We start from the raw sequence: 27010 nt of genomic DNA, 5'->3' as shown, positions 1-27010 counted from the left end.
AGTCACGGAATGGGCCAGGGCGTGCTTTGGGAAAGGGATTACAAAAATCAGAGTCATGTTAATATTTTCCTTGCTGTGTGAAAATTCCTCTTTAAAAAAAGATGAAACAGAGAACAACAAAAATAAATAAAATGAAAGAGGAGAGCGAAGGGGTGTACGTGTAGGAGAGAAATAAAGGAAGGAAGGTACAAGATTAAATGATGATCAGGACTCTACCTGGGTAAAATCTGGATCCTGAGCGGAGTTATTGAAATCTCTAAACATCCCCACAGCCAGAAGATAATTCTTTATGTGCTTAATTTTTTCTTCATCACGACCTAAAATGAAATCCAGACATAGCTAAATAAGAACAGTCAAGACAAAGAAATTGGGGCATTTTAAGAATGCAGAACAGAGCCTTGAATGGGATAGATTGTATTACATCAGCTTCATGTTTAACTAGAAAAGCAGGAAGAGAAAAGTCACTGGATCTTTAATGATCTCAGTCCCAGTTAACTGGGACTGTTAGTTGTATTCCAAAGTTGGAGTTGAACTCTTGACGTTTTCTAAGCAGAAAGTTTCATACGCTGGAGTTCATAAGGGCTCAACCCTGAGAAACACAGTAGCTCATATATATTATGTAAAATGGATCCTTTGCAGAACCCAAGGTTAAGGTTTAGGAAGGTGCTAGGACCAAATGCATGGCACCATGGGTCTCATTCTGATCTCTCTCATACCAGCAAGATTCTGAAGTAATTCCATTCTGGTCAATGGAGTTACACCAGAATCAGGCCCTGTACCACGAGCTGTCAGAGCCTAGGTTTATAATTTGGATCTTCAAGTTCTGGCCTCTTTTTGCACTTACCCGTTTGGATCAGGTACCTGATGCTGACTTCATCAACTGGGAAGAAGGCTGCAGTAGCTCCATATTCAGGGCACATATTGGCAATAGTGGCTCGATCAGCAATTGACAGCTGGGCTACACCAGGCCCAAAGAATTCCACGAACTGACCCACCACCCCAACCTGGCGAAGATGCTGTAATACATGAACCAACAGAGGTACTCAAAGGCCATTTCTAATCTTCGGAATGCTGACTGTATAAGCCTTACGCACTGGAGACAGTTCAGGCCTATGCGGTTCAGCTCCAGTCAAGAAGCCACGCTTCCTCAAAGTTCTGGTCCATTTGGGAGCAGGGTTTTGTTCAGTGTGTAACAGAGCTTCAAAACTCAATGCTAAACATGCCATACGTACACGGTTCTGCTACCGCTGCAGGCAATGGCAAAACTTTCCTATTAGCATCAATGGGAGTCTCAAAACCTGACCACGACAACCACAAGGATTGTAGGAGCCCTGGGAGTTCCAGTTCTTCCTGTCTCATCCAACCAGATCATAGAGCATTAGGGTTGGAAGAGACCTCACCTAGTCCAACCCCCTGCTCAAAGCAGGACCAACCCCAACTAAATCATGCCAGCCAGGGCTTTGTCAAGCCGGGCCTTAAAAACCTCTAAGAAAGGAGATGCCACCACCTCCCTAGGTAACCCATTCCAGTGCTTCACCACCCTCCTCGTGAAATAGGCGGGGGAAGGGGAGGAAGCAGAATTGGCTGCTGATTCCACCCCATCTGAGGTGCAGCTGATCAGCAGGCAAGAGGGAAGGAGCTGCAGAGCTAGCTGCAGCCCAAGCTGCAGCCCAGGCCCAGCATAGTTGGGTCTCAGAGGATGAAATCAAGACGACAGCCCCAGAGACGGGACTCCTAAGGCTGCTGTATGCAGCTACTCTAAGATCACACCATGCACACACGTGCCACACTGTGGCCCATTGTAAGAAATCCCCCATGGCACAGATGTCAGTTACCTTGGTAACGGTGAGCACTATGTCTGTGGATGTTACCAGGGGATGAGGATTTCCCATCAGCTTGTAACCAATCACTTTAGGAAGCACCATGCTGATTGGCTGGCCCAGCATCACCGCTTCTGCTTCAATGCCACCAACACCTGAATCCAATTGGCAAGACAAAAGTAGAATTTTTTTTTTAGATGAGGCAATGCAGGCTGAAAGTTAACGAACCAGTGAAATAATGTTACTGCAAATAACGGAAAAGAAGTCACCACACAGCAGGGCTTGGATTGAGCTGGTCCGAGGGGACATTTCTTAGATGTTCTTATGCTGTTCTAAGATTTTGTTTAAAAAAGAAAGTTTCTAGCCCTTGGGGGCTCACTTTCATTTGGAAATTGAATCATGTTTAAAGCCAGTCAAGTTTGCGGACATGAGACTGACTGGTCAGTGCAGACAGGCACATACAATCATAGATCAGGGTTGGAAGGGACCTCAGGAGGTCATCTAGTCCAACCCCCTGCTCAAAGCAGGGCCAATCCCCATTTTTTCCCCCAGATCCCTAAATGACCCCCTCAAGGATTTAACTCACAACCCTGGGTTTAGCAGGCCAATGCTTAAACCCCTGAGCTATCCCTCCGCTCAACACTGGGATAGCGAGTCCTGAGTAAATGCTGGTTGAGAAGAGTTGGTCCATGCCTGCTGAGCACAACTGAGCCTTTTCTGCACTGACCAGTCAGCATTTTATTATTTTAGTTCCTTCCCCCTAGCACCCGAGTCATGGACCAGGACCCATTGTGCTAGGCGCTGTACAAACACAGAACAAAAAGATGGCCCATGCCTCAAAGAGCTTCCAATATAAGTGCAAGCCAAGAGTCAACAGATGTATACAGGCAGATGGGGGAGTACCAGGAAACAGCGAGACAATATTGGTGACAGGCACTGGTCACAGCCCACCAGCAGCCTGACCACTGTCAAGCTGCCAACTAGTTTGACTGTTTTTCAACACTATTTGTAACAGTTTCCTTGTGAAGATGAGGCCATGGTTATAAATAGATTCTTTATTATTTGTATTTAACTAGCACTAGAAACCCCAGTCACGGACCAGGGCCCTAAAAACACAGAACAAAAAGATGGTCCCCATGCCCCCAAAGAACTTACAATCCAAGTAACGTGAGCAGATGCAGTGCTGTATTACCAAGGCTGCAGATACAGAAATTTCTTATATACAGATTTTAATCTATAGCACTATGTAAAGTAGATACAAATATTATGACTTACACTGTGTGTGACTGAAAACTTTATGAGCGTCTTTGTAAGCAATCAGCATTTTTGTAAGCTCTTTGAGACCAGGACACTTTGTTCTGTGTTTGTACAGAGCCTAGTATGCTGGTTGATGGAATCCTGGTCAACAGAGGGACTCGTAGGTGCTTTCACAATACACATGACGTATCACTGCAGTATTCCCCGGGTATTCTTTATACTAGGTATAGGGATGACTACAAAATACTTCGGTTAGACTATCTACTTATGCAGATAAAATTTCAAAGCTTCTATTGTCTACCATTGGCTAGGAACATATTTCTGTTTGTTATTCTGGCAAGCACTGTCCCGTTATTGTCCAAGCAAAGAACATCTGGTACTAGAATACTGGCAAAGACTGATCAAACCTTGTTTTGATGTACCTCATCCCCTCTCATCAGTACTGTCTTTGAATCAGAGTCTTTGATCCAAAACTGCTTTTATAGTTACTGTCACTAGGCAAACATTTTCAAAAGCATCTAAGTGATTTTAGACTCATGGGTCCCAGTGAAACTTTCAATGGGACTTAGGCTCCCAAATCATTTAGATGCTCTTGAAAATTTTACATCCCTTTCCCCCACCACTACCCAGGGACATTTTAAACCCACAATAAAAGAATATTTATTTAAAAATAAAAGCACACACAAATCCCCTACAACCTGACACATGACTGAAATGTGATTTGTTGTCTATTACTCTTACAATCATTGGGTATGGAATAGGAAATCAGGTTACAAAATCCTGATTTATAGGGTCATTTGAACTGGACACAGAAAAGGGAGTTTGTTGTACTTAGTCATTTTATTTTATATGTGATTTGATAGGAACACAAGCCATAATATAACCGAACAGTTCATAAAACTTCAGTGCACTTACCCCAGCCCAGCACTCCCAGACCATCAATCATTGTAGTGTGTGAATCAGTGCCTACCAAGCTGTCTGGATAATAGTACCCATTCTGATCAAACACCACTCTTGCCAAGTATTCTAAATTCACTTGGTGGACAATTCCCGAGCCGGGAGGAATAATCTTCATGTTGTGGAAAGCTTGGGAGCCCCACTGAAACACAATGAATAAGAGCCCCAAATATTAAATACACAGGAACAGTGAAAGAGTGTTGATTCATCCCATCTTGCAACATGTAAAGAGGAGAAATTCTTCCCATACCTTTAAGAATTCAAATCTTTCTTTGTTCCTTTCAAACTCCAGCTCCTGATTCTTCTGCAAACTGTCTGACCTGCCGGTGAAATAAATGAACAACAAAGCTATAAGTCTCCAACTGAATTTAGTGTGTGGTCTGGTGTGTGCGTATAGTGAAAGAGAAAACAGAAGAGCACTTGTAGCTCATAATGCCCATCAGTTTTATATGTTTCAAGCAATTGCAGCTGTGAGCTAAAGGCAAATGATCAAAGGGGCTTAACAAGTCTCAACAGGAATACCTATCATCTGGCTCAAACGTTAATCCCATACAGAATGTAGGCATTACATCTGCAATTTGATAAAGTCTGGCCTACGTCTTAAAGCAACGGAAAGTTTTCCAAACCTAAATGATACGCAAGCTGCATAGCAGTAAAGGAAGCTGATGTCAGTAATTGTGATTGAACATATGCGGATACTGATCTGGAACGTACACCACAGTTCAAGCCTGTACTCCTAAAAAAATATATGAAACAACTGTACGTAAACATAAAATCCCTAAGAAGTGATTACTTTTGGAGCAGGGACACTTCTATACTCTCTGAGCCATGCAGCACACTGTGGTCACTGTGAAAGAACTAAACAGCAATGATAGCTGGTCAGCAAATTTATTTATTTATTTTGAGAAATTTGTCCATCTAAAATGGGATTTCATCAAAAATTATTTTTTGTGAAACCCTATTTTTCACTGAAAATATTGTGCTTTTGTAAAAAATGAGAACCACGTATATTTCTGTTTTTCAATGACATTGACAAAGAATTCTCACAGGGAAATATATTTCCCCCGACCCCAACCAGCTCTCATAAGAAACAGAGATTCAAATGAAATGGAGGAAGAACATGTTTAAACAGATCAGTACCAACATGTACATATACTCCAGAGACATTTAATTCCAAACTGAAATCCATTCCTGACCTTTTCTCAGAGATATTTTAAGACTGCGGTTTAAAAGTTAACGAGGAGCAGATCTCAGACAAATGATCCAACTCAAGATCTAGGGGGGAAAAAACTGGACAAACTGCTGAGCTTTTTAGTTAGCTGGTTCACTGCCAATGGAGGTTTGCATCCATGTGGCTTTTGAGGTTTAAAATAACCTGCTTTTCTAAGAATCACATGGAGGGAATTTTTTTAAAATAAATAAATAAATAAATCCATCAAGAGGCTTATTTCCACAAATAGGATCAAAATCTTTATTTAAAAACAAAACAAAAAAAAAACAATCTGAGATGGGACACTAGATGGGGAGGGCACGGAGTTACTACAGAGAATTCTTAACCAGGTATCTGCCGGGCAAGTCCTGACCACATGCTCAGGATCTAAGATCTAACTGACTGCCATATTTGGGGTCAGGAAGGACTCTTCCGCCAAGTCAGACTGGCAGAGATTCCGGGGAGGGGGTTGCCTTCTCTGCAGCATGGAGCATGGGACACTTGCAGGTTTGAACTAGTGTAAATGGTGAATTCTCTGTAACTTGAAGTCTTTAAAACCATGATTTGAGGACTTCAGTAACTCAGTTAGAGGTTTGGGGTCTATTTCAGGAGTGGGTGGGTAAGCTTCTGCGGCCTGCAACATGCAGGAGGTCAGACTAGATGATCACAATGTTCCCTTTTGACCTTCAAGTCTGAGACTGCTCTTAGATGCTAAGATTTCCTCCCCTTTTTGTATTGTTTTCATTTAAGTGAGCAGTTGTAATATTATTTCCTATCGAGAGTAACAAATATGGAATAAGTTACTGGGTAAGGCAACTGGAGTACAATGAATTTAAGGAGTTTGGAAAACAGAAGAGAACTAAGGGATGACATGAGAAAGCAGGACGATATCACGAGGTTCAGCTAGGACATGCAGGATGGTAGGTAGGTTTCTAAGATCCCGATGCTGCAATGAGCTCTGTGCAGATGGACCCCTCCGACTGTTCAGAGTCCCATTGATTTCAGTGAGGCTCTGTACAGGTGCAAAGGAGCTCACTACAGGATTGGAGATTAAGTATTCTAGAGTTTCCAGTTCGCTGTTCCTTCCTTCCCCACTACATAAAAACACTGCTGTGTGCTTCTTCACCAAGGCAGCGATGAGCTAACTACCCCATTCTCAGAACTGTGCCAACACAGCCCAGTGTAGTAAACGGTCTCATTTAATCAGTCTTTAGCTTCTACAATGCTACGGGACAAATCCTCAGTTTGCATAACGCAGTGTAGCTCCACTGTGGACCTATGCTAATTAACACCAGCTGCCCCTGGCTTCCTAGCAAGCATGGAAAATAAGGTCTGCTTTATTTCCTTACCTCCTGTTAAAATCCACCTGGATGGAATGATCAATTACTAGATCAGCAGGACAGATGGGATTAATTTTTTCAGGGTCTCCACCCAGTTTCTTCACAGCATCACGCATTGCTGCAAAGTCAACCACTGCAGGTACGCCACTGAAATGAGAGAATTAAGCGAACTGAGGGGACAGAGCCCAGATCCTCAGGCATAGCCAGCCAATGCCACACTGCCACCAGATTCTGTCTCGAAAGCCAACACTGGAATCACTACTCCATTGCAGTGGGACACAGAACCGGGGTGGGAGAAAGAACAAAGCCACATTTGGCTTCATCAGTGCAGAACACTTGGGTGGAAACGCATAAGGTGACAAAGGGAGGTGGTTGTGCAGCTTGGGCACTGGACTGGGAGACATGAGACCTGGATACAATCTCTGTGATCTTGGGCAAGTTACTCTTCCTTGCTCTGTGCCTCTGCTTCCCGTCTGTAAAATGGGGATAATACTACCACTTTTCTCCTACTAGCTGTGTGTACAGTGCCTAGCCCAATGGGGCTCTGATCATGGTTAGGCCTTCTAGGAACTAATGGATTATAGATCATGTTAATATGAGTCGGTAGGAACATCATCAGCTTTTGACTTGCAAGCTGAACAAAGGTGACCCAGAATCCATGAGAGTGAGTGTGACTATGGAACCCCTATGGGAGTGAACAGGCTGGCTTTCTGGAGTAGAACTGCACTGACTGGCAATCAGGAGAGCACTGAAGGGAAGAATAACAAAGCCCCCCACCCAACTGTGCCACCAAGTTCTTGAACTTGACTTAACAAATGCCCCCAAACCAACCACCCACATGCTTCACACTCCGTAAGTATCTCTGTTGGGCTGTTAGCCAGAAGTCACATTTTCACCTCTGGTAACAAGACTTTGTAGCAGAGTCCTATAAGCCTGGTTGCTCCAAGAACTGACATGACAACAAACAACAGACCTTCCTCTAGGTTTACAGTAGTGTCTCATCAGAGCATCTGGCAGTCAGTGTCATGTTCTAACCATGAGACCATAAGTTTCCATGTTTGCTTTTGCAGAGTGGATGGAAAGCTGGTGGTCCTTCACAGATGGTACATTTTGGCATTTCCAAGGTTACCCTAGCCACCACTGCTCACCAGGGGCATTTTATGTAGCACTCAGCACTTCACTTTTAGACTGCTACTTTCTGGGAAACATCCTCACATAACAAAACATCTAATTCTGCAGGGAGTCGAGTGTACATAGTGTCCAGTGATGTGGTCATGGGCATTCAGGACCATTTAGGATTAGACTCTGAGTGTACTTCCTGAAATAGCAGCCCAGAAGAGAGAGATCATTTTAGAGTTCAAAGTGCAACAAGCGAAGATGTTCTTTGCTGCAAAGGACTAAAAATAATCAGCCTATAATGTTACAGAAGACTTGTGTGTAAGAAAAACAGTGCAGATTATTAAATACAACAGGGTCAGCACAGGGAATAGGGTAAGGACTTGGCTGGAGTTTTGTCTGTAAACATTTAGGATTGCAAAGAAGAAAAGCCAACACAGCTCAGGTTTATATTCTGGCAGTCACTCTGATCTACAAAAATATGCATCTGAACGTAGTGAGTGTGATGTACAGTGTGTACATGTCAACTTCCCCAGACTATACATACAGCAAAGAAAGCAACTGATATTATGAGCTAACTGCATTATTGGTTGATACAGAAGAGAAATAGAGCAGTTATTTGCAACACTATGGGGGATTGAGGGAGTGACACCAGAACACATGCATTTTATGTATCCAGAGGCATTCAAGGTGAATTACAGAATGCACAGGGCTGAAAATCAAGAACCCTCAAAATTCTAATCCTGAACTAGCAATTTACTCACTATGGGGCCTTGTGCCAAGAGCCAGATTTTCAGTACAGCTCACTCCCATTTAGGCACCGATACAAGGGCTAATCTTTTCAAGAAAGCTCAGCACTCAGCAGCTTCCACCGTGACACTTGTGGATAGATTTTAGAAGAGATCAGCAGCGACCCTGGACATTTATTTAGGTGTCTAAATGGGAACTGAGCTCTTTAGAAAGTATAGCTCAACCTCTCTGCACTTCACTGTCTCCACCTGTAAAGCGGTCAGCATACCTATCACCTCCCGGGATGTGAGCCAGTTAGGACCCCAATGCTGTTCCCAACAGAGGCAATGACAATTTTGCCACGGACTTCAAAAGCGGAACATGACTGAGCCCTCAGTTCCTGTGATGCATTTTGGAGAATGCCAGGCAATACACTATTTGCTAGGGTGAGAAATGGAATGAATCTGTTGTCCAGTAATGTGGAGAACGCCAAGGTTGTGCCACATTCCCTCTTATCACCTGGGTCCGAGGTTCAAAGGACAGTGGACTTTTGATGGAGTACTTTTAAAATGACCATGGTTTGCTTAAAGGAGCTCTGTCAACTTGACATCCAGTATGTTTAGAATAACGTGGCACCGCATCCACCCTCCACTCCCCTCTGCTTTGCCCACTGCGAATGGTTGTGGTTTTTACAAGCCCATTTTCCTAGTTTTAGGAAGCATTTGACTCACGTTAAATCCTGCAGAATAACTCGTGCAGGATTAAATGGCACTTCAACATTCTTGCTCTGCATCACATGCCAGTCGAGAATATTCTCAACATCTTCCTTCTTCACTAGGAACTCATCACAGTTGCGGATGGCTGCCTCCAGGAGGACCCTGATAGAAAATGGCAAACGTCCTGGGGGGGAAGAGACAGAAAGCAGATTGGTTTACACCTTTGAGATGAAGTTTCCAGATATCTGGGCATGGCTGTGTCCTTTCCCCTTTTGGGTAGCAAAGTTCTGGCTCCCCTGAAGTCAATGGGAGTCTTGACATTGACTAGAATGGGGCCAGGATTTCACATATCATCTTTATTTGTGCCATACATCTTGCAATCACACACTCCTATCAAGTCCATCACATTATCAAGGCAGCATGGATGAAACTCGTCTTCCACTGATCTGGCTAGACCTTCATGCCCTGCCCAGAGGATACCCCTCACCTGTAGGAAGCACTCAACTACCACATAAAATGACCAATGTGCAGTCCAAGTTTAGAAAAAAAGATCATCATCATAGCAGGAAATTAAATAAGCCTAGATGCCAGTACCCAAAAAACATGATTAGAAATTGATCTTCAAGAAATAGCTTTTAAATTTGTACCCATGTTTCCGTGCCCGCAAATCAAGTATCATCTAGAACTGCAGAGCCTTCCCACAGTCATTTTCAATGCCCACCGCAGCCTGAGTACACACGTCTCAGGCAGTTCCTTCTGAATGATGCCAACATACCGTATCTCGCATCTCCCAATTTGTTCAGATTGAAGAACTTCTTTGCAGGCTGGTTGGAGTCTAGTGGCTCTGCAATCCATGCAAAAGGGTTGCTCATGATTAAAGCCCCTGTGTGTCACTGAAAGCACAAAAGAAAATCATGTCAGCTGCCCCAGAGGTAAATTCTGTATCAGCTGGAGCATATACTTTGCAATATACATTAAACACACACACAATTCTCTTGTGACTCCTCTGCAGTCATTATTATAGGAGTCTTGTGAAGATTATGAACAAACCCAGCTGATTTCCACAGGGCTCAGAAGCCTACATTTAAAGCACTGTGGGTGTTACAATGTTTACATGGTGACTATCTCCAGACAGACTTTGTGCCTTTCTGCTTTGCTAATCACACAGAGATTGCAGAGCCATTTCTTCAGTGAAAACTGCCAAGTCTGAAGTAACAGGTGCCCCTCCCTTGCACACAAACAAAAACATCTACACTGAGACAGACAGAACCTACTAAAAACAACTGATCCCCTGAAAATACTTTCAGAGGTACAAAGCACCCACACCTCTTATTGACTTTACTGGGAGCAGTGGGTACTTTCCACCTCTGGAGGGCAGAGAATCAACAATCTGGCCTCAGGGTAAAGAGTTTTTCAGTTTAACACACACCAGAAGTGGGGATTTTTGTCCATTATATAGCGGCCTGACAGACAGAGCACTTGACTGGGACTCAGAAGACTTGGATTCTATTCCCAGGTTTGCCACTGGCCTGCTGTGTGCCCTTAAGCAAGTTACTTTACTGCCGCATACCTCAGTTTCCCCATCTATAAAATCAGGATAATGATACCCACCTCCTTTGTAAAGCACAAGAGACAGGTACTATTAATATTAACAATAACAATAATAATAATAATAATAATACAGGGCCATGTTGTGCACACCCCAATCACAGTAGTGAGATTACTATCCAAATAGTTCAGTTGATTTTACTGGCTCTACCTGGCTCAGTAATGAGTTCACAATCTGTCCCGCAGTGTTTTCAGACTATTCAGACATCAGTCACACCTCACTCAGTTTTAATGCTTATAATTAAAGCTAAGTGTGTGGGTGGAGAGGAGAGGCGCAGAGGGATTTTAGTTTGGTTAGTGAAGCGGGAAAGGCTTGTAGAAGTCTATGATTTATGTTTATGCGGAACTGCAAATAAGATACAACCGCACGAGACAGGCTCACGAGTAGGCAAAAGGTGCCAAGCGGAGAGAATGCACTGTTTACTTAAGGTAACAATGCAGAAAAGAGAAAACAAAAACAAACCACAACTCACTCCATCCCACACATTCACCTCTGGGAACGCACACAAGAGCCTGTCTTATTTAGGAGAATGAATGACGCATTGACACTTTGCACCCACAAAAATATCAAATATAAAAATATCAAGTTCATATTATTTGCAATTGCTGCATAAATTGAGTTGTTATCCCTACATTTTCATAACATGAGAGCAGGAACCACTTCCGTTCTTGTCTACACAGACATCTCTAAATTCCCTTAAGACACTAATTGAGGTTTTGAACTTGGATTCTTCAAGTGAATGGGCTCATATCACACCCCCCCTCCCCCATCTCATTTGGATCTTCTACTTGTTACTTTACAAAGTGACTGTTCTTCCCAGTCTTGCAGTTATGAACCACTCACACAGCAATTTATTGACAGCAGCATTCCCTGAGGTTTTGTTCTTTGAACATCTTGAACCATCAGGGTTTTCTTTCTTTTTGTCTCCCTCTTCCTCTCTCCATTTCTTAGAGCCTCCTGGATAGTGCATGACCACAAGAGAACTCATCTGCTTCCTTCCTGCTATTCTAGCCAGTCATTCTCCTGGATGAATTTTATACCATCTTCGAAACTCAGCCCTTTGTTTCATGCATGCTTAATTTTTACAAGATTATTTAGTACCGCAGAAGATACAAAACACTGAGATGTTTCCTCACAGATAAAGCAAGTGACCATGGCTTTGCAGTGGCCATAAAACCTGTTTTCACTGTATCCATTTGCCACATTCTCATCTAGCTTTATAGTTTCAGCTATAACAGCCAGTCATATGTCAGTGTCAATCATGCCGGTCGTTACCGATGAATATGGGCTATAAACCAAGTGATGCCGGCCCATAGTTCAAGCCAACCATCCATCTAGAAGCTGCAGGGGGAATGAGACTAGCCAAAAGCCCACGATTCTGAACAGATTTGTAAGTAATCACATGCTTTGGATACAGATTAACTTTCTATCACAGTGGAGTGTTTATTATTATTTTGCCTGCCTTGAAATGGGAACACACAACGGTCGGCATGCCATGGAGCTGGTATCGATGGCCTTCCAGGCTCTGTACAGTATGGAAGGTCGCAAGCATTTCATTGCTGGGTCACGTCCACAGCCAGCCGTGCTCCTGATATTTTCAATGAACAGAAAGACTCACAGCTGATCACACACTAAATAAATCATTTGTGCTTTCATCCTACAATCTCAAAGTGGTTTCCAAAATTAAAATGAGATTATATCCCAGACAGTGGCTTTTAAAAAAATAAAATAAAAAACATGGGATTCTATGCTTATCAGCTGCCAGGAACTCCAGATCAAGTTGCTCAGTTTACACAAAGATGTTTTCTAGCTGCCAAACCTGTAAACAGAATCCAGCTGAAGTCTTTCTGGTTTATGCATCACCACCGCCAGCAAGATTCTGTGGGTTAAATTCTACGTGGAATTACCGCTGGACCAGGCTTGTTTAGCTCAACTATAGAAGCCCATACTTTGGCGCTGAAGGTCCCAGGTTATAGTCCCTGTGGATAAAACCATTTCACACAGGTGTAAGTGACCAAAACCTGGTAAACAATTCTGTGGGGGATGCACAGGAAGGAGTAGAATCCAGCTCGCTCACTCTGCAGAGCTAACAGCAGTAAAAATTTATTTTTACCTAGAATGTCAACAGATAGCACTCAAAATGCAAAGAGAGAGCAGATCTGATGATTAAGAAAGTGCAGGAGGTTCACATTTTATAGGGGTCATACCAAAACTGGATCCAGGCCATGTGATCAAAAACGGAGGGGGAAAAAAGAACACTGAAAAGGCTCTAAGTTATTCTTGCTCCATCTCACCCAGCACTCTTCCCCCCCTCCCCCCCAAAAAAACCCATACTCCATTGTGTTCAGTGCCCGAACAACCAAATAATGTTTGCCAGACTCCTGATCTCTGAAGTTCACGTGCATAAGGAATCAGATCAAGATTTCTGTAAATTTCACCTGCTAGCCAGCATATGAAATGAGTGGGAGAGCAAGTGAGAAACACCACCCCATCAGCATAGTGGGATGGAGAAAAGTAGGGCCCAAACTGAATGAGAGGTGAATGCTGGGGGAGGGCGGGGGAACAGCACAGGAGACCACAAAGAACGTACTGCCAAACGTGTGGTTAAAAAAGAAAAAAAAAAAAATCTGTGGTCAGATTCCTAGTTTCCCCATCCCATGAAGCACTCCCTGTTTAGCTGCATTTCACCAGATCAGTGCTCTGCTCTTCCCTTCCTTGCATGACTTCTTCAGAATCCAGCCCTCTGCTAAGAAACCCTTGTTCATTAACTGAAACCCTTGCTTAAAGGCCACTCACACTACATGAAGCTACTGCATGTTTTGAACAGAGCATCCACGAACAAAATGGCCAAATTAATTCCACGGTGGTAAATGCACAGTAATGCACACTGGAAAACATGATCCCAACTACACATACAAAGCGATGGGGTCTAAATTAGCTGTTACCACTCAAGAAAGAGACCTGGGGTTGTGGATAGCTCCCTGAAAACATCTGCTCAGTGTGCAGCGGCAGCCAAAAAAGCGAACAGAATATTAGGAGTCATTAGGAAAGGGATAGATAAGAAGACAGAAAATCTGAATGCCACTACATGAATCCACACTTCGAATGCTGTGTGCAGTTTGGTTGCCCCACCCCAAAAACGATATATTAGAATTATAAAGGGTGCAGAGAACAATAACAAAAGTGACTGGGGGGGTGGAACAGCTTCCATAGGAGGAGAGATTTAAAAGACTGGGATTTTTCAATTTAGAAGAGAGACAATTAAGGGGGGACGTAGATATGAATGAAATCTATAAAATCAGGAATGGTGTGGAGAAAGTGATTAGGAAAGTGTTATTTACCCCTCTACATAACACAAGAACTGGGGGGGGGGGGGTCACCCAATAAAATTAATAGGCAGCAAGTTTAAAAGAAACAGAAGGAAGTACTTTTTCACAGAACACACAGTTACTCTGTGGAACTCCTTGCCGGGGGATGTTGTGAAGGCCGAAAGTATAACTGTTCAAAAAGAATTAGATACTTTCATGGAGGATAGGTCCATCTGCCAAGATGGTCAGGAATGCAACCCCATGCTCTGGGTGTCCTAAGAATATGTCTACACTGCAATAAAAAGCCCACAGCACTGATTCTCAGAGCCCAAGTCTGGATGTCTACATTGCAATTTTTAGCCCAGTAGCCTGTCAGCTGACCCGGGCCAGCTGTGGCCACGGCGCAGGTCTTCTATTGCACTGTAGACATACCCTAAACCTCCAGCTGCCAGAAGTTGGGACTGGATGACAGAGGATGGATCACTCAATAATTGCCCTGTTTTGTTCATTCCCTCTGAAGCACCTGGCATGGGCCACTGTCAGAGACAGGATAGCAGGCTAGATGGATCTCGGGTGACCAGACAGCAAGTGTGAAAAATTGGGATGGGGGTGGAGGGTAATAGGAGCATATATAAGAAAGAGACCCCAAAATCAGGACTGTCCCTATAGAATCGAGACATCTGGTCACCCTAGATGGATCATTTCTGATCCAGTATGGCCATTCTCATGAACTGCAGTGCACAAGGCAAAGCTATTTAAAAACCCCATCAAACAGAAATATGACAGGTACGTATTAATCCCTATCTTTATAGATACAAGAAGATTGTTTTCCATACACATAACGTTCAGACGTTAGAGCAAAGAAAGAATCCTTATGAATGTTATTAAAGAGAAAAGGTGGACCAACTTCTGTTTGTGAGAGAGACAAGCTTTCAAGCTTACACAGAGCTCTTCTTGAGGTCCTTAGGAATCCAGTTCTGTTTGTACTCTATTCCTCCTATACCATGTAGCTTATCGGGCTAGCCTGCTTGCTTGCATGTATATCTTTTCTTATGAGTTTAATCATTTGTTACATTATAGGTTTGTTATTATAATAGGTTTATCAATTTGTATTAAAGTATTTTAGCTGTAATGCAAGGAACCTACAGGCAACATATCCTGTATGTTAAGCTAAGGCAAGTTATCATACATCTGTTTGAGACCTTTACCCTAGATAGGTGGTGATGAGCTAAAGCATATAGTATAGATGTTTGTGACCTTTCACATAGATAAGTGGGCAAGTTAAAGTAAGCTAGTAGGTAAGGCCACCTAAGTTCATGGCCTTTTTCAGACTTAACAGGTATACCACGAAGAACATGTAAATAACCAGTTAGGACAGAAATAACAGAAGTGAGGATGAACTAATGGTCTCTAATAGTTACAAACATGTCATTAATATGCACAAACATGCCAGCCCAAGTGTACCCTAATGTTTTTGTGGGTGAGGAAGTGAAGTTTGGAAGTATTGGCCCTAAAGGAAGAAGGGCACATGGAAAGAGGGCACTTAGGCTCTAAGCTCAGGCCCTATACTAGGGGAAACCCACCCTGCTGAGGGGGTTCAGCTTGTTTTTTATTAGTTTGTCATTGTTCATTTTAAGTAAACTCTAAGTTAGAAGCAGCTAGAGCTAAAAGCTATAGAAGCTAAGCTCTGCACCTCTCACTCAAGACTTGAGGAACCTGAACCATCCAACTCTCTTGGCATGCCAGAGGCAAGGCTGATCACCAGGTTCTCAAGGAAGGGTGTGAGTACATTAATCGAGAAACCTTTCTAGTATATAATACCACATATACTTCTAGAACAATGTTGCTGCTTTTGTAATTGGCTGATTTGATTAATATTCCATTACTGTTCCAATTATCTCAATAAAAGGCTTAAAGCTGCCTTTTGTTCTCAGTGTGAGTTTCCTTGTCAGACATCCCAAGGGTCCCTGCAAATTCTGTGTAGCCTAATTCTGGGACCTTATTGTGTTCTGATCAGATTAACTTGTGATCCTATAACCCATATTTATTTAAAACAATATTATTCATCTCCCACAAAATCAGGCAACCCCCAGGTGGGAGGAGTGTGAGTTTCTCCAGCAACAAAGGGGTTATATTCACATCTCTCATGAAGTTACGACTAATGGGTTACTCACATGCTTTGAGACAACATACCTAAGTGACTAACACCGCAACTATTCGGGTTTTTTTATTATTATTAAAGGGGGAAAAAGTCAGCAGCATTCCCAGATCTTACTGCATCAAGAGACTCGTTCAATTCAATAAAACTATGCTCTCCCGGACTGAACTGTAATTGAGGTGTGTTTGCAGCATGTTTAGACATATAAGAGCTAGATTACCAACAGCAGTGAAGCCATGACAGCACAGGCTAGGTGACTGAGTAGTTTGAAGAAAGAAAAGGAGGACTTGTGGCACCTTAGAGACTAACCAATTTATTTGAGCATGAGCTTTCGTGAGCTACAGCTCACTTCATCGGATGCAGTGGGCTTATACAGACAGTACTGAAGTCCACGCGGCCACTGCCACTGGTATCAAAGCTAGCTTGGGTCTGTCTCAATGTACTGCAGTCACACTTCCAACTGCAGTGTAGACATACCCCGGGTGACTTCACAGGTCCTTAGACCAGTGCTGAAGGGTGGGAAGGGGGGCTAGCAGATCTTTTCCCATACAGTTTTATTTCAATACCATACAAGATATATGTTTTACAAGCCAGCTGGTGCTCTCTGGTGATTCTGGCACCTAGATTCCCCTCTCACATTCACCAGTGTGAGTGAGGAAGAGTAACTCCAATGAAGTCAATGGAATTGAATCAGTGAGAGACAGAGCATCAAGCCCACTATGTCTGGTGTGTTCTTGGAGTTGCGAGTTTGCTGGATTTGGTGGAAGTATCTTAAGAAAATGATGGGTGAGGGGGAGAGGAAAGAATATGCCGTTTTACTCTCTGCTACATATGGTGGAGTAATCCACGAGGCAGCCCTCGGCATCAGTTCAATGCATTACACTACACCACATATTGCTGAAGCCAGAACATCCTAACAGTGAAAATCAACATGGCAAAGCAGAACTATAACAGGTTCTCTCACAGGATTTATCTGCTGCCTCTTCTAATCCCTTCCAGTAGCAACTTCACGTTAATGGCAACAAGAGTATTTGTTTTTTAAAGGACCACACAGAATCCCACTCAACTGCTTTGCTCTGTAGCAAAAGTATTATTGCCTAGAATATTTTACTTCCAAGATCCATGTGCATGGGAAACTGGTGGGGTGGGGGAATTGTGCTGGTGAAAGATTCCAGGTTATTATTGATCACGTTTTTTACGATAGTGACAAAGGACCAACCAAGAAGAGGGCCCCACTGTGCTGTACAAAGCACAGAGCAGTAGACAATGCCAGACCTGAAAAGCTCAATCTAAATAGCACGTGTGGAGACAAAAACTCCCTATCAATCTACAGAGCAGGTACAGAATAGGCAGAAGCAGCACAAGGTTCATGGCACTGTCCCATCAATGCAATTTAATGCTAACTGATGTGAAAGGATCAACTTTAGGGCCAATAGGATACTCAAGTCTCCATGTCTATCCAGTCCCTGGCCTCATTAATGACTTGGATACTGGAGTAGAGCGTATGCTCATAAAATTTGCAGATAACACCAAGTGGGGGAGGGTGGTTTGCAAGCAATTTGGGGGACAGGTTTAAAATTCAAAATGATGTTGACAAATTGGAGAATTGGTCTGAATGCAACAAGATGAACGTCAATAAACACAAGTGCAAAGTATTTTACTTCAGAAGGAAAAATCAACTGCACAATGAGGAATAACTGTCTCAATGGTAGTACTACTGAACAGGATCTGGGGGTTATAGTGGATCACAAACTGAATGAGAGTCGTCAGTGTGATGCAGCTGCAAAAAAGGCTAATATGATTCTGGGGTCTATTAACAGGAGTGGCATATGCAAGATACAGGAGGTAACTGTCCCACTCTACTCAGCACTGGTGAGGTCCCCGCTGAAGTACTGTGTCCGGTTCTGGGCACCACAATTTAGGAGAGATATGGGCAAATTGGAAAGAGTCCAGAGAAGAGCAACAAAAACCATAAAAGATTCAGAAAAACCTGACTGATGAGGGAAGGTTAAAAAAGCTGGGTATATTTAGTCCTGAGAAAGGAAGATTGAGGGGGGACCTGATAACAGTTTTGCAATCTATTAAAGGCGGTTATAAAGTGGACAGTGATTAACTGATCTCCATATCCACTGAAGGTAGGACAAGTAGTAATGGGCTTAATCTGCAGGAAGGGAGATTTAGGTTAGATATTAGGAAAAACTTTGTAACTAAGGGTAGTTAAACTCTGGAATAGGCTTCCAAGGGGGTTTGTGGAGTCCCTATTATTGGAAGCTTTTAAAAACAAGTTGGACAAACACCTGCAGGGAGGGTCTAGGTTTACTTGGTTCTGCCTCAGTAGAGGGGACTGGACTTGATTTCTCGACATCCTTTCCAGCCCTATATTTCTATGATTCTCTCTGCAAAGGTGTCTTATATTTTGTTGTGTTTTAAATGACTTCAAGGTTACCTCAAACATTTGGACGGGAGCCATTTTTTGAGCATCTCTCCACACATCTAAATAACTGCCAGCTTGTCTCACAGGAGCCACCAGAACAGGCTTCAGAGAGTAAAAAAACCAAACAAAAACAAAAAATGTCTCTGTCACTAACGCTCCATGCTGGATTCAAACCATCCCTTCAAGGCAGAAGGTTTTGAATCACATTACCAACTCCCCAAGCTGCCTATTACCCCTCATTTTAACTATTAAAATTGTCAAAAAACATTACAGCACACACGCTCAAAACCTTTAGTCATCTGCGTTGCGGGCTGCTGCTCCTCTGCATTTAATCCAAAAGGCACTGGAGCAGAATGCCAGACTACTAAATTAAAGCTCTCTCAGGACAATATTGGGCACAAATCCCACTGATATAAATAACCAGCATGTACAACTCAAGGGCACGACCTGGCCATTAATTTGTCTAATGCATACAGCTCCCCTTCCAAAGGAAAGGCAGAGAGGATGGGGAAATAGATGAGACTAAAATCTACAGGAAACCTCTAAAAGCAGTCTCTTTTCCATCTCTCACATTCTGATTAGATATGGGTCTGAGAGGACATATGCAAAGCTGGTTCCAATCTTCAAAGTTCAAAGAGATTTAAGATCAGGTGGTTTGGCACAGGCACCATCTCTAGCCCTGTTAACCCTGGAAATCAAAAGATACACGAGCGAGGGATTTCCTGTCCAGCTGCAATTTTAGCATGATTTGAGCACTTAACTTCTCCCTTTGTTCCCTTGAGAATACCTCCTGTCTTAATGCACCATCCATGGGTTCATCCAAACTATGGATTAGCCAAAGGAAGACAGAAGCTGTCTCTAGCCAATCATAAAAATATATCAATAGATAAATATTTTACTTACTAAAGAGTCCATGTATAGTATGGAATCACTGACATGAAAACAGCTTTATTATTTTGAAAAAGGACAATGCATGGTGGACAAATATTTTAGATTTATGCTTAACTACTTTAATCATCCAAACAGGACAGTTCCAGCCCCTGCAATATACACTACATGGAATCAAAGCTAAAGATATCTGGGTAAAGTTCAGTGCCTGTGATATTATTTAGGGCCAGGACAAGCCTTGTTTTATAATGTATTTTCTACCTTTCCATTCCCGTATACCTAGAGGAGTGTATAAGCAAAGGCACTATTATAGTAAAGACATTGATTCTGTTTAGAGAAAGAAAACCCCTTTCTAGTTACCATTTGCTCTATTTATTTCACATAAACCCACTATATAAGAAACAGACAGGCTTGTGGTATCGCTGTAAATGAGTCCATTTAGTACAGTGGTTTCAGTGCAATGCATTACAGAAGCCTGGAAAAACAGAGCAGCTTTAAGAACGTACACACTGGAGAAGGAGACAAAGAAGAGGCCACTGACAATTTGGCAACTGAACAAACATTTTGCTGGCATAAAGCAATGGCACAGCTGGGACCACCTGCACTTGCAATAAAATGCAGCAAAGCGTAAAGGGACTTGATAGCACGACATGTGTGAAAACTTAAGGGATCCATTTTCAATATTAGTGCTTTAAATCAGTGGTTTTCAAACTTTTTTCTGCAGACCCAGTTGAAGAAAATTGTCGATGCCCGTGACCCAGTGGAGCTGGGGATGAGGAGTTTGGTGTGTGGGAGGGGCTCAGGCAGAGGGTTGGAGTGCAGGGATGAGGGCTGCGGGGTGGGGCCAGGAATGAGGGGTTCAGGGTGTGGGAGGGGGCTTCGGGCTGGGACGGGGGTCAGGGCTCTGGGCTGGGGGTGCAGGCTCTGGGGTGGGGCCAGGGATTAGGGGTCGGGGTGCAGGAAGGGGGTCTGGGTTTGGGGGGCTCAGGGCTGGGGCAGGAGATTGGGGAATGGAGTTGGGGTGCAGGTTTACCTCAGGCGGCTCCCAGACAGCAGCACAGCGGGAGTGTTAAGGCAGGCTTCCTGCCTGTCCTGGCACCACGGATCGCACCACGCCCCGGAAGCGACCAGCAACAAGTCTGGCTCCTAGGCGGAGGCGCGCAAGCGGCTCTGCACGGCTCTTGCCTGCGGGCACCCCCACCCCAGCTCCCATTGGCCGGTTCCCAACCAATGGGAGTGTGGAGCCGGTGCTTGGGGCAGGGCGCAGAGACCCGTGGCCCCCGCGCCTAGGAGCCAGACCAGCTGCTGTCTGCTTCCGGGACACAGCACAATGTCAGAACAGGTAGGGACTAGCCCGCCTTAGCTGGGCAGCACCGCCGACTGGACTTTTAACGGCCTGGTCAGCAGTGCTGACCAGAGCCGCCGAGACCCAGTGCCTTACATTCCGCAATCCAGTACTGGATTGCGACCCGCAGTTTGAAAATCACTGCTTTAAATTAACAGTGCACCACAACAACAAGAATTGGGCTCCAGGCTCCCGATCGGAATGTATATAGATCATTTGCTCTAGAGAGAATTTGTCTTTTTTAATTGATAACATGTCTGACCTAAAACCTTGGATGGCCCCTCTTACATCAATGTAATAATATAAATATAATACAGAGCCACTCTGGACTACATTTTCAGTGCACTGTGCAAGCAATTAGGTGGCTATTTCTTATTGTTTTAGTTTGTACACCTCGTCATCTCATCTTATCACTTAAAATATGCAGGGGGATTATTTTACCCCCCATCCAATCGCAGTTCACATTTGTGGGTTTCTTGTGCAAATTCTGCAGTTGAAAGTGTGAGCAATCAACTCAAGGTAGTCCCAGAAAATTCCAGCCACAGGAGCTTAGATGAGTTGCCAAACAATGGTATAACTTTCTGCTAGAAAGGAAGCTCAAAGCAGGTGAATCCAGTCTTTGATGAGGACAGGTGTGTGCCTCCGGCTTGACAGCGGTTGTCAAGTGTTACGTGAAGTTCACTCAACTTGTTATCCAACACGATCAGAGCTAGCAAAGTGACACAAAGTCCCGTGGTGGATGAATCTGAACATCTGCTTTCCACTCCATCAAGTCACTCCCCTCCCAGATGCACACTTCCCCACACTAATTCACTCACCATCCTTCCTCGTACCGCACACACAAATTGATACTATACAAGTGATAGCCCAAAAGGCTTTTGTGGCTTAGCTTTTGTTTTGATTGATAATTCAGAGATGCAAGACACACACACACCATCTATGGTCTTTTCAAAGAAAGCCCTTCAAACAGAAGTTGGGGATTTCATTAACTCCTGTAAAACCGAACGAAATGCCTACCAAGGCATAAAAGTTAAAGAAACACTGTAACTTTGCTTATGCAGCAAGTGTCCTTGTTAAAAATAAAGACATTCTGTAACTACCTTTTTTGTTACAGGGAAAGAAGTCCCACGGAAGTAACATTAAACACCCCTGCATTTCTGGGGTAAATATTCTTAGAGAGTGAAAGAACGGCAACACTGAAAATTAAAGCCATGCCTTTTACCCAGATGGCAGCAGCAGCTCTGACCTTTGCCCTAAATCCAATCACTGTATCCCCTTGCTACGGGTCCCTTTCTAATGAACAGGCACAAGGCAGCTGATTGTTTAATATTGAGTGTGGACTAGTTTTAACCAAGCTCCCCTCTTTCTATAAAGTAGAAATCCAGCTGTGTGGTTTTCTGCATATCAGTGCTAATGGGAGGAGCTGTGTGTTTGCAGCGTGAGGAGCGCACACTTCTCTCTGCAGGAGTCGAAGACAAGTGCAGCAGCTAGCAAATTTCTGATCTATTTCAGAAAAGGGATGAGGCCTCAAGACAGGACAGAATAATGCATTGGGGGAGGGAGGAAGACTGATCAGAAGAAAATTTAAATCCTTCAGTCTTTTACTTCTCTCCCATTCCATGGGACAGACCCACAATTGGGCTGCTTTATCCACACACCTGCAAGGCCTCCGTCATTACCTGCCATCTGAGCCGCTCGGGTGCGATCCAAAGGGATACGCAGGCATGTAGGTGGAGGCAGAGTCAGAACATCTCGGGAGTCCAGCGCCTAGGAAGCTGGGACTCCCTTTCTGTTTGTGTAAGCAGAAGGCAAGTGCTTAGATGAGAGATTCTGATCCAAACAGTGCCTTGAGGCCAAACCAGAGGGTGGGACCCTGAAAATGTCCCTCCAGCAAAGGCAGACAGAGCAGAGGGGTCTGAAGATTCCTTCGCAGCCTTCTGCTGCCTCAGGCAGTGGAGTGAAGAGGGTCCGTCCCCACGTTGTCCCTCCTTAATGACCTTAAGTGGGATTGCTACCCTCTGGCCCCCAAAAGCCACCACAACCACCCACAGCAGTCATTTAGTGAAATCCCACAGCAGGTTTCTGCATTAGCAGCTGTTTGACAAAGGTCTCTGTGCTGCTTTTACATAAACACTGTTTTCTCTTGAGCTTTTATGTAGTTATTTTGAATGTCTCAGCCTTTTACCCCTACCACAAACCTTATTAAGATATAAGGGAGGAATGGATTGCTCAGGGGAAAGGTCAACGGGGGACGGGCGAGAGAATGACAGGGAGGCCAGAGGGCTAACTAGGACTAGTAGCCAAAACTAAAAGCTTTCATAATCTTTGGCTTGGGAGGGAGTTGGCATTATCCTGCCTGGGGCGGCTCATTGCAAAGCAAACCTCTCCCTTGGTGAGAGAGTAGCGAGTAGAGGCACATTGTCACCTGAAGGAGCCCCGCTGCTATGCAGAGTAGGGAGCTAAACACATACAGGGGTTTTGCAGATCTCCTCGAACCCATATTGTGATTAAGGACCCAAAAGTTGAGGGAGGCAGAACCCCAGCTAGTTCACTGATCTGAGGCCATGCAATCTGGGGGTGTTTCCCATCCTCCCCCATAACAAATGCTAAATTCTCTCTTGACAATACTAGAAGCTCAGCACTCCTGGGCAATTCCACAGGAGCAAACTCATGAGCGAATTCAGTTGTTTTCAGCCAAAGAAAGAGGAGAGAGAAATGTTCAAGTGGTGCAATTACGCTAAACAGTGGAGGCCATCCTTCACTTGAACGCTGTAGAAGAGAACGGGGCCCTTTTCATCAGGGAGGGGTCTGGCCCAGAGACCCTGATGTACTAATTCAAATCACATTGACTTATTAGCATTGTAAGCCCTTCGAAACAAGGACTCTTCATTGTGCGTCTTGCACAGCTCTGAGCTCCTCGCTGGTACTTAACTAATACCACCGTCAGAGTCTTCCTCCCCTTTCCTCCTGTGATCCGTGCACCACCTCCAAGCTGTTAGCACAGAGACCGAGGTCTCAGAGTACAACTGCCACTCCACTGATAGCTTCATGCTTCTCTCTCAAATCTAACATGAATCATAGCCTCATGCAACAGCCAAAACCTGGATGGAGATGGGGACTCTCTCCTGACAGTATGCATCCGATGAAGTGAGCTGCAGCTCACGAAAGCTTATGCTCAAATAAATTGGTTAGTCTCTAAGGTGCCACAAGTACTCCTTTTCTTTTTTCTCTCCTAGATGTAACTCCTCCCGACTCAGGAGCCGGGCATATTGTCTCCTTTAGGAAAATTCCAGGCAGGATTAGTCGACAAGGCGGTAAGAGTGTCTGTTCTGTGTCTACACTACAGCCTTGACCATCAGTAGTAAAGCAGCAAGCAGTGCACTGTTTTATGGCAGCAAGGCACTGATGCAGCAGCTGCACCAATGCCAAGGATACGGCTTTACCACCATTTTGTGAAACCTGCTAGAACTAGTTACTCTAAACATGGAAACTAATGTTTCTAATGCAAAAGCAGCATGATCCAGTCACTGGACAAGGCACTGGGCTGGGACTCAGGAGATACAGGCTCTATTCTTGGCTCTGCCACTGACCAGCTGGGTCGCTTCTCTATGCCTCCATTTCCCTCTCACCCTTTGTCTTGGCTCTTTAGACTGTAAGCTTTTCGTCAGACAGACACACTCCTACTATGTGAACATATAGCACCTAACACAATAAAGCCTTGATCTCATTTGGAACCTCTTGCACGACCTTAATACAAACACAGAGTAATAAGAGACAAGGCTGAATCGCTTATAATGAACAATAAAGAATTAAAAGTTACATTTAAAGGGGTACTCAGCACACTCTTTCTTTTCCCTGATTTTATTAAGCGTTAATGGTCTCTTTTCCCATCCCCTACATGGAACCTTGAACTCACCATAGCAGTTTTGTTTGCTTGCATGTCATCATCAGGGATATCAGCAGAGCTCTTTCTGCTACTGCAAACACGCGGTCTTTGGCCATGATTCTGCAAGCTGATCCATGCAGGCAGGCCCCTGCACAGCCTCACTGACTTCAGTGGGCCGCATATGAGCGGAAGGGTCCATCTGTGTGGAGCTGGGCTGAGGTCACAGAGACTCCATATGGATGCAGAGGTCTGCCTGCATGGATCAGTGTGCAAGACTAGGCCTTTGTGTAGATATATTGCATGGGTAAGATATAATTTGACTTCAGTTAAAACAGGGAGCTTTTCAAGTATATGTATATACAGTGGCTTTTAATATTTAATAATATATATAAAATTTAGAACCCAGAGTTAAATTCTCAATATTTTTAAAGTTACAATATTTTATATTTGTGTTGTACACTGAAAAAGTGGCAGGATCACCCACTAATAACTAGAAGTCCTGCTAATTTGGAGATCTGTTTCACTTGGAATAGGAAGAGCGAACTATGCAGTCATCCCAGAAACACCAAAGAAGTCAATGGAGTTACTCTGGATTTACACCAGCGTGACAGCAGATAATTGGGGCCTGTGTGATTACAGCCAGTTAAATTAAAATCCAGGCCCCTCCTATTTTATGGATTTGAAGTATCACCTGTTTTTTTCCTGGGGGAAGGAAGCAGCAAGCAAGAGAAGGCCACAGACATTTGCCTCTATTTCTGGGAGACACCCCTCCATGGCAGCAATTTGACTTAAAAACACTGATCCCTGCCAGAGCTGGAGACCAGAGCTCATGTGACCAGCCTTCCCTCAAAGGGGCCTAAGAGTTTTGTCCTCCCTTCTCAAGGGGGCATTACAAGAAAATTCACGAGACTGAAACTCACACAAGGGGCGGGGGTGAGAAAGACGGAAGAGATCAGCAAGACCAACGCTGCACGCCCCCGGTTATAAAAGCAAAAGGAAACGCTGCTCAGGCTGACAAACAGGGTAGTGGGGGGGGGAGGACCCCCAGGAAGGGAGGAGGAAGGATACAAATTTGCAAAGACTGTCCAGCCAGGGACACCCCCTGCCCGGATCGCCGGGAGAGGAGAGGCCTGTGCAAAACACGAGGGTTCATTTTAACCAGCACACTTCTCTCATCCCCGGCCCTGCGGCGCAAGCAGGAGGCAACCCCCGGGCCCCAGCCAGCGGGTCCAGCCCCCTCTCCCTGCGGGAGCCCCCAGAACTGCAGATGAAAGGCGGGGGGAGAGGGAGAGCCCCGCTGGATCCAATTTAAGCCCGTTTCGGGCAGGAGCCAGCACGGGTCAGCTGGGGACCCCCAAGGAGCGGATCCTGCGGCCCCCGGGGGCCGGTTCCGCCAGCGGCCGCGCCCGGACTCACCCGTGCAGCGCGCTGCGGGCCGGCCCGCGGGGACGGGACGGAGAGACGCCCGGCCGGCCGGGGGGAACCTGGGGCAGTAGCCGCCGCCGCCGCCGCCGCCTGCCTCGCTCGCTCGCTCCGGCCAGGCTCCTCCCCTGCTGCGAGGGCGGAGGTGTGGGAACCAGCGTCAGCTGCTTGCCCTTGCCAAGGGCTCCCTTCTCCCGCCCGCAGCCAACTCCTGAGCGGTGCCAGGGGCCAGACCCCAAGCGTACCCCTCCCAGCGCCTGGGGGGCACAGGGCGGCGGCTTCAAGGTCAGCTCATCTGCCCTGCCTTTCAGGGGGGGTGGGGTCCCGTCCCCCCATGCCCCTATTGACATTTACTCTGCAAAGACAGAAGAGGTAGCCCTGGCGAGGAGCAGCCCAGATGATGGTTGGTGTGTGTTGAGAGAGTGCAGACGGGTAAGGGAGTGGGGCAGAGACATCTTACTTTACTGGAATACAAAATTTCAGTGCCCCCTAACCTCCACCCCCCCACACACACACACACACTCTGTATTGTGTGACACCCCCACTCACACCCAGCAAATTAGAAACACTCCACTGATCTCCCCAGCGACTTGTGTAACACAGGCCATAGGGCTGCACTAGGATTCCTCGGGGGGGGACAATCCCAGAAACGCATGCAACTAAACAAAAGCAATTCAGGGTGCACTTCTGCACTAACCAAAGGGGGTTCCAGATGAATGGTCTCTCAGCTCTTACACCTCACACAGCCCCTGTTTACCAAAGGGAAATGGCTTAGGCTTTTACCTACCAGCTCAGTCAACTCACCCAGGTTTTGA

General features: G+C 44.8%; 1 protein-coding gene across 1 annotated transcript in view; it reads right to left on the bottom strand.

Moving 5' to 3' along the window:
- ACO1 (aconitase 1) overlaps window positions 1-26328 on the bottom strand; it is a 45698-nt gene extending 19370 nt beyond the window's left edge. Inside the window, exons 1-9 of the mRNA XM_048851702.2 lie at window positions 26190-26328; window positions 9921-10038; window positions 9161-9329; window positions 6594-6731; window positions 4285-4354; window positions 3993-4176; window positions 1836-1975; window positions 845-1016; window positions 217-317 (exon numbers count right to left, since the gene is read on the bottom strand). Of these exons, the coding sequence (XP_048707659.1) occupies window positions 217-317; window positions 845-1016; window positions 1836-1975; window positions 3993-4176; window positions 4285-4354; window positions 6594-6731; window positions 9161-9329; window positions 9921-10017 (1071 nt within the window). The 5' untranslated portion in view covers window positions 10018-10038; window positions 26190-26328. The remainder of the gene's footprint in view (window positions 1-216; window positions 318-844; window positions 1017-1835; window positions 1976-3992; window positions 4177-4284; window positions 4355-6593; window positions 6732-9160; window positions 9330-9920; window positions 10039-26189) is intronic.
- Window positions 26329-27010: the final 682 nt, after the last annotated feature.

Source organism: Caretta caretta, chromosome 5, assembly GCF_965140235.1.
Source record: "Caretta caretta isolate rCarCar2 chromosome 5, rCarCar1.hap1, whole genome shotgun sequence".
Taxonomy (NCBI): domain Eukaryota; kingdom Metazoa; phylum Chordata; order Testudines; family Cheloniidae; genus Caretta; species Caretta caretta.
Note: the sequence above shows the minus strand (reverse complement) of the source record. Positions and strands in the feature narration are given on the sequence as shown.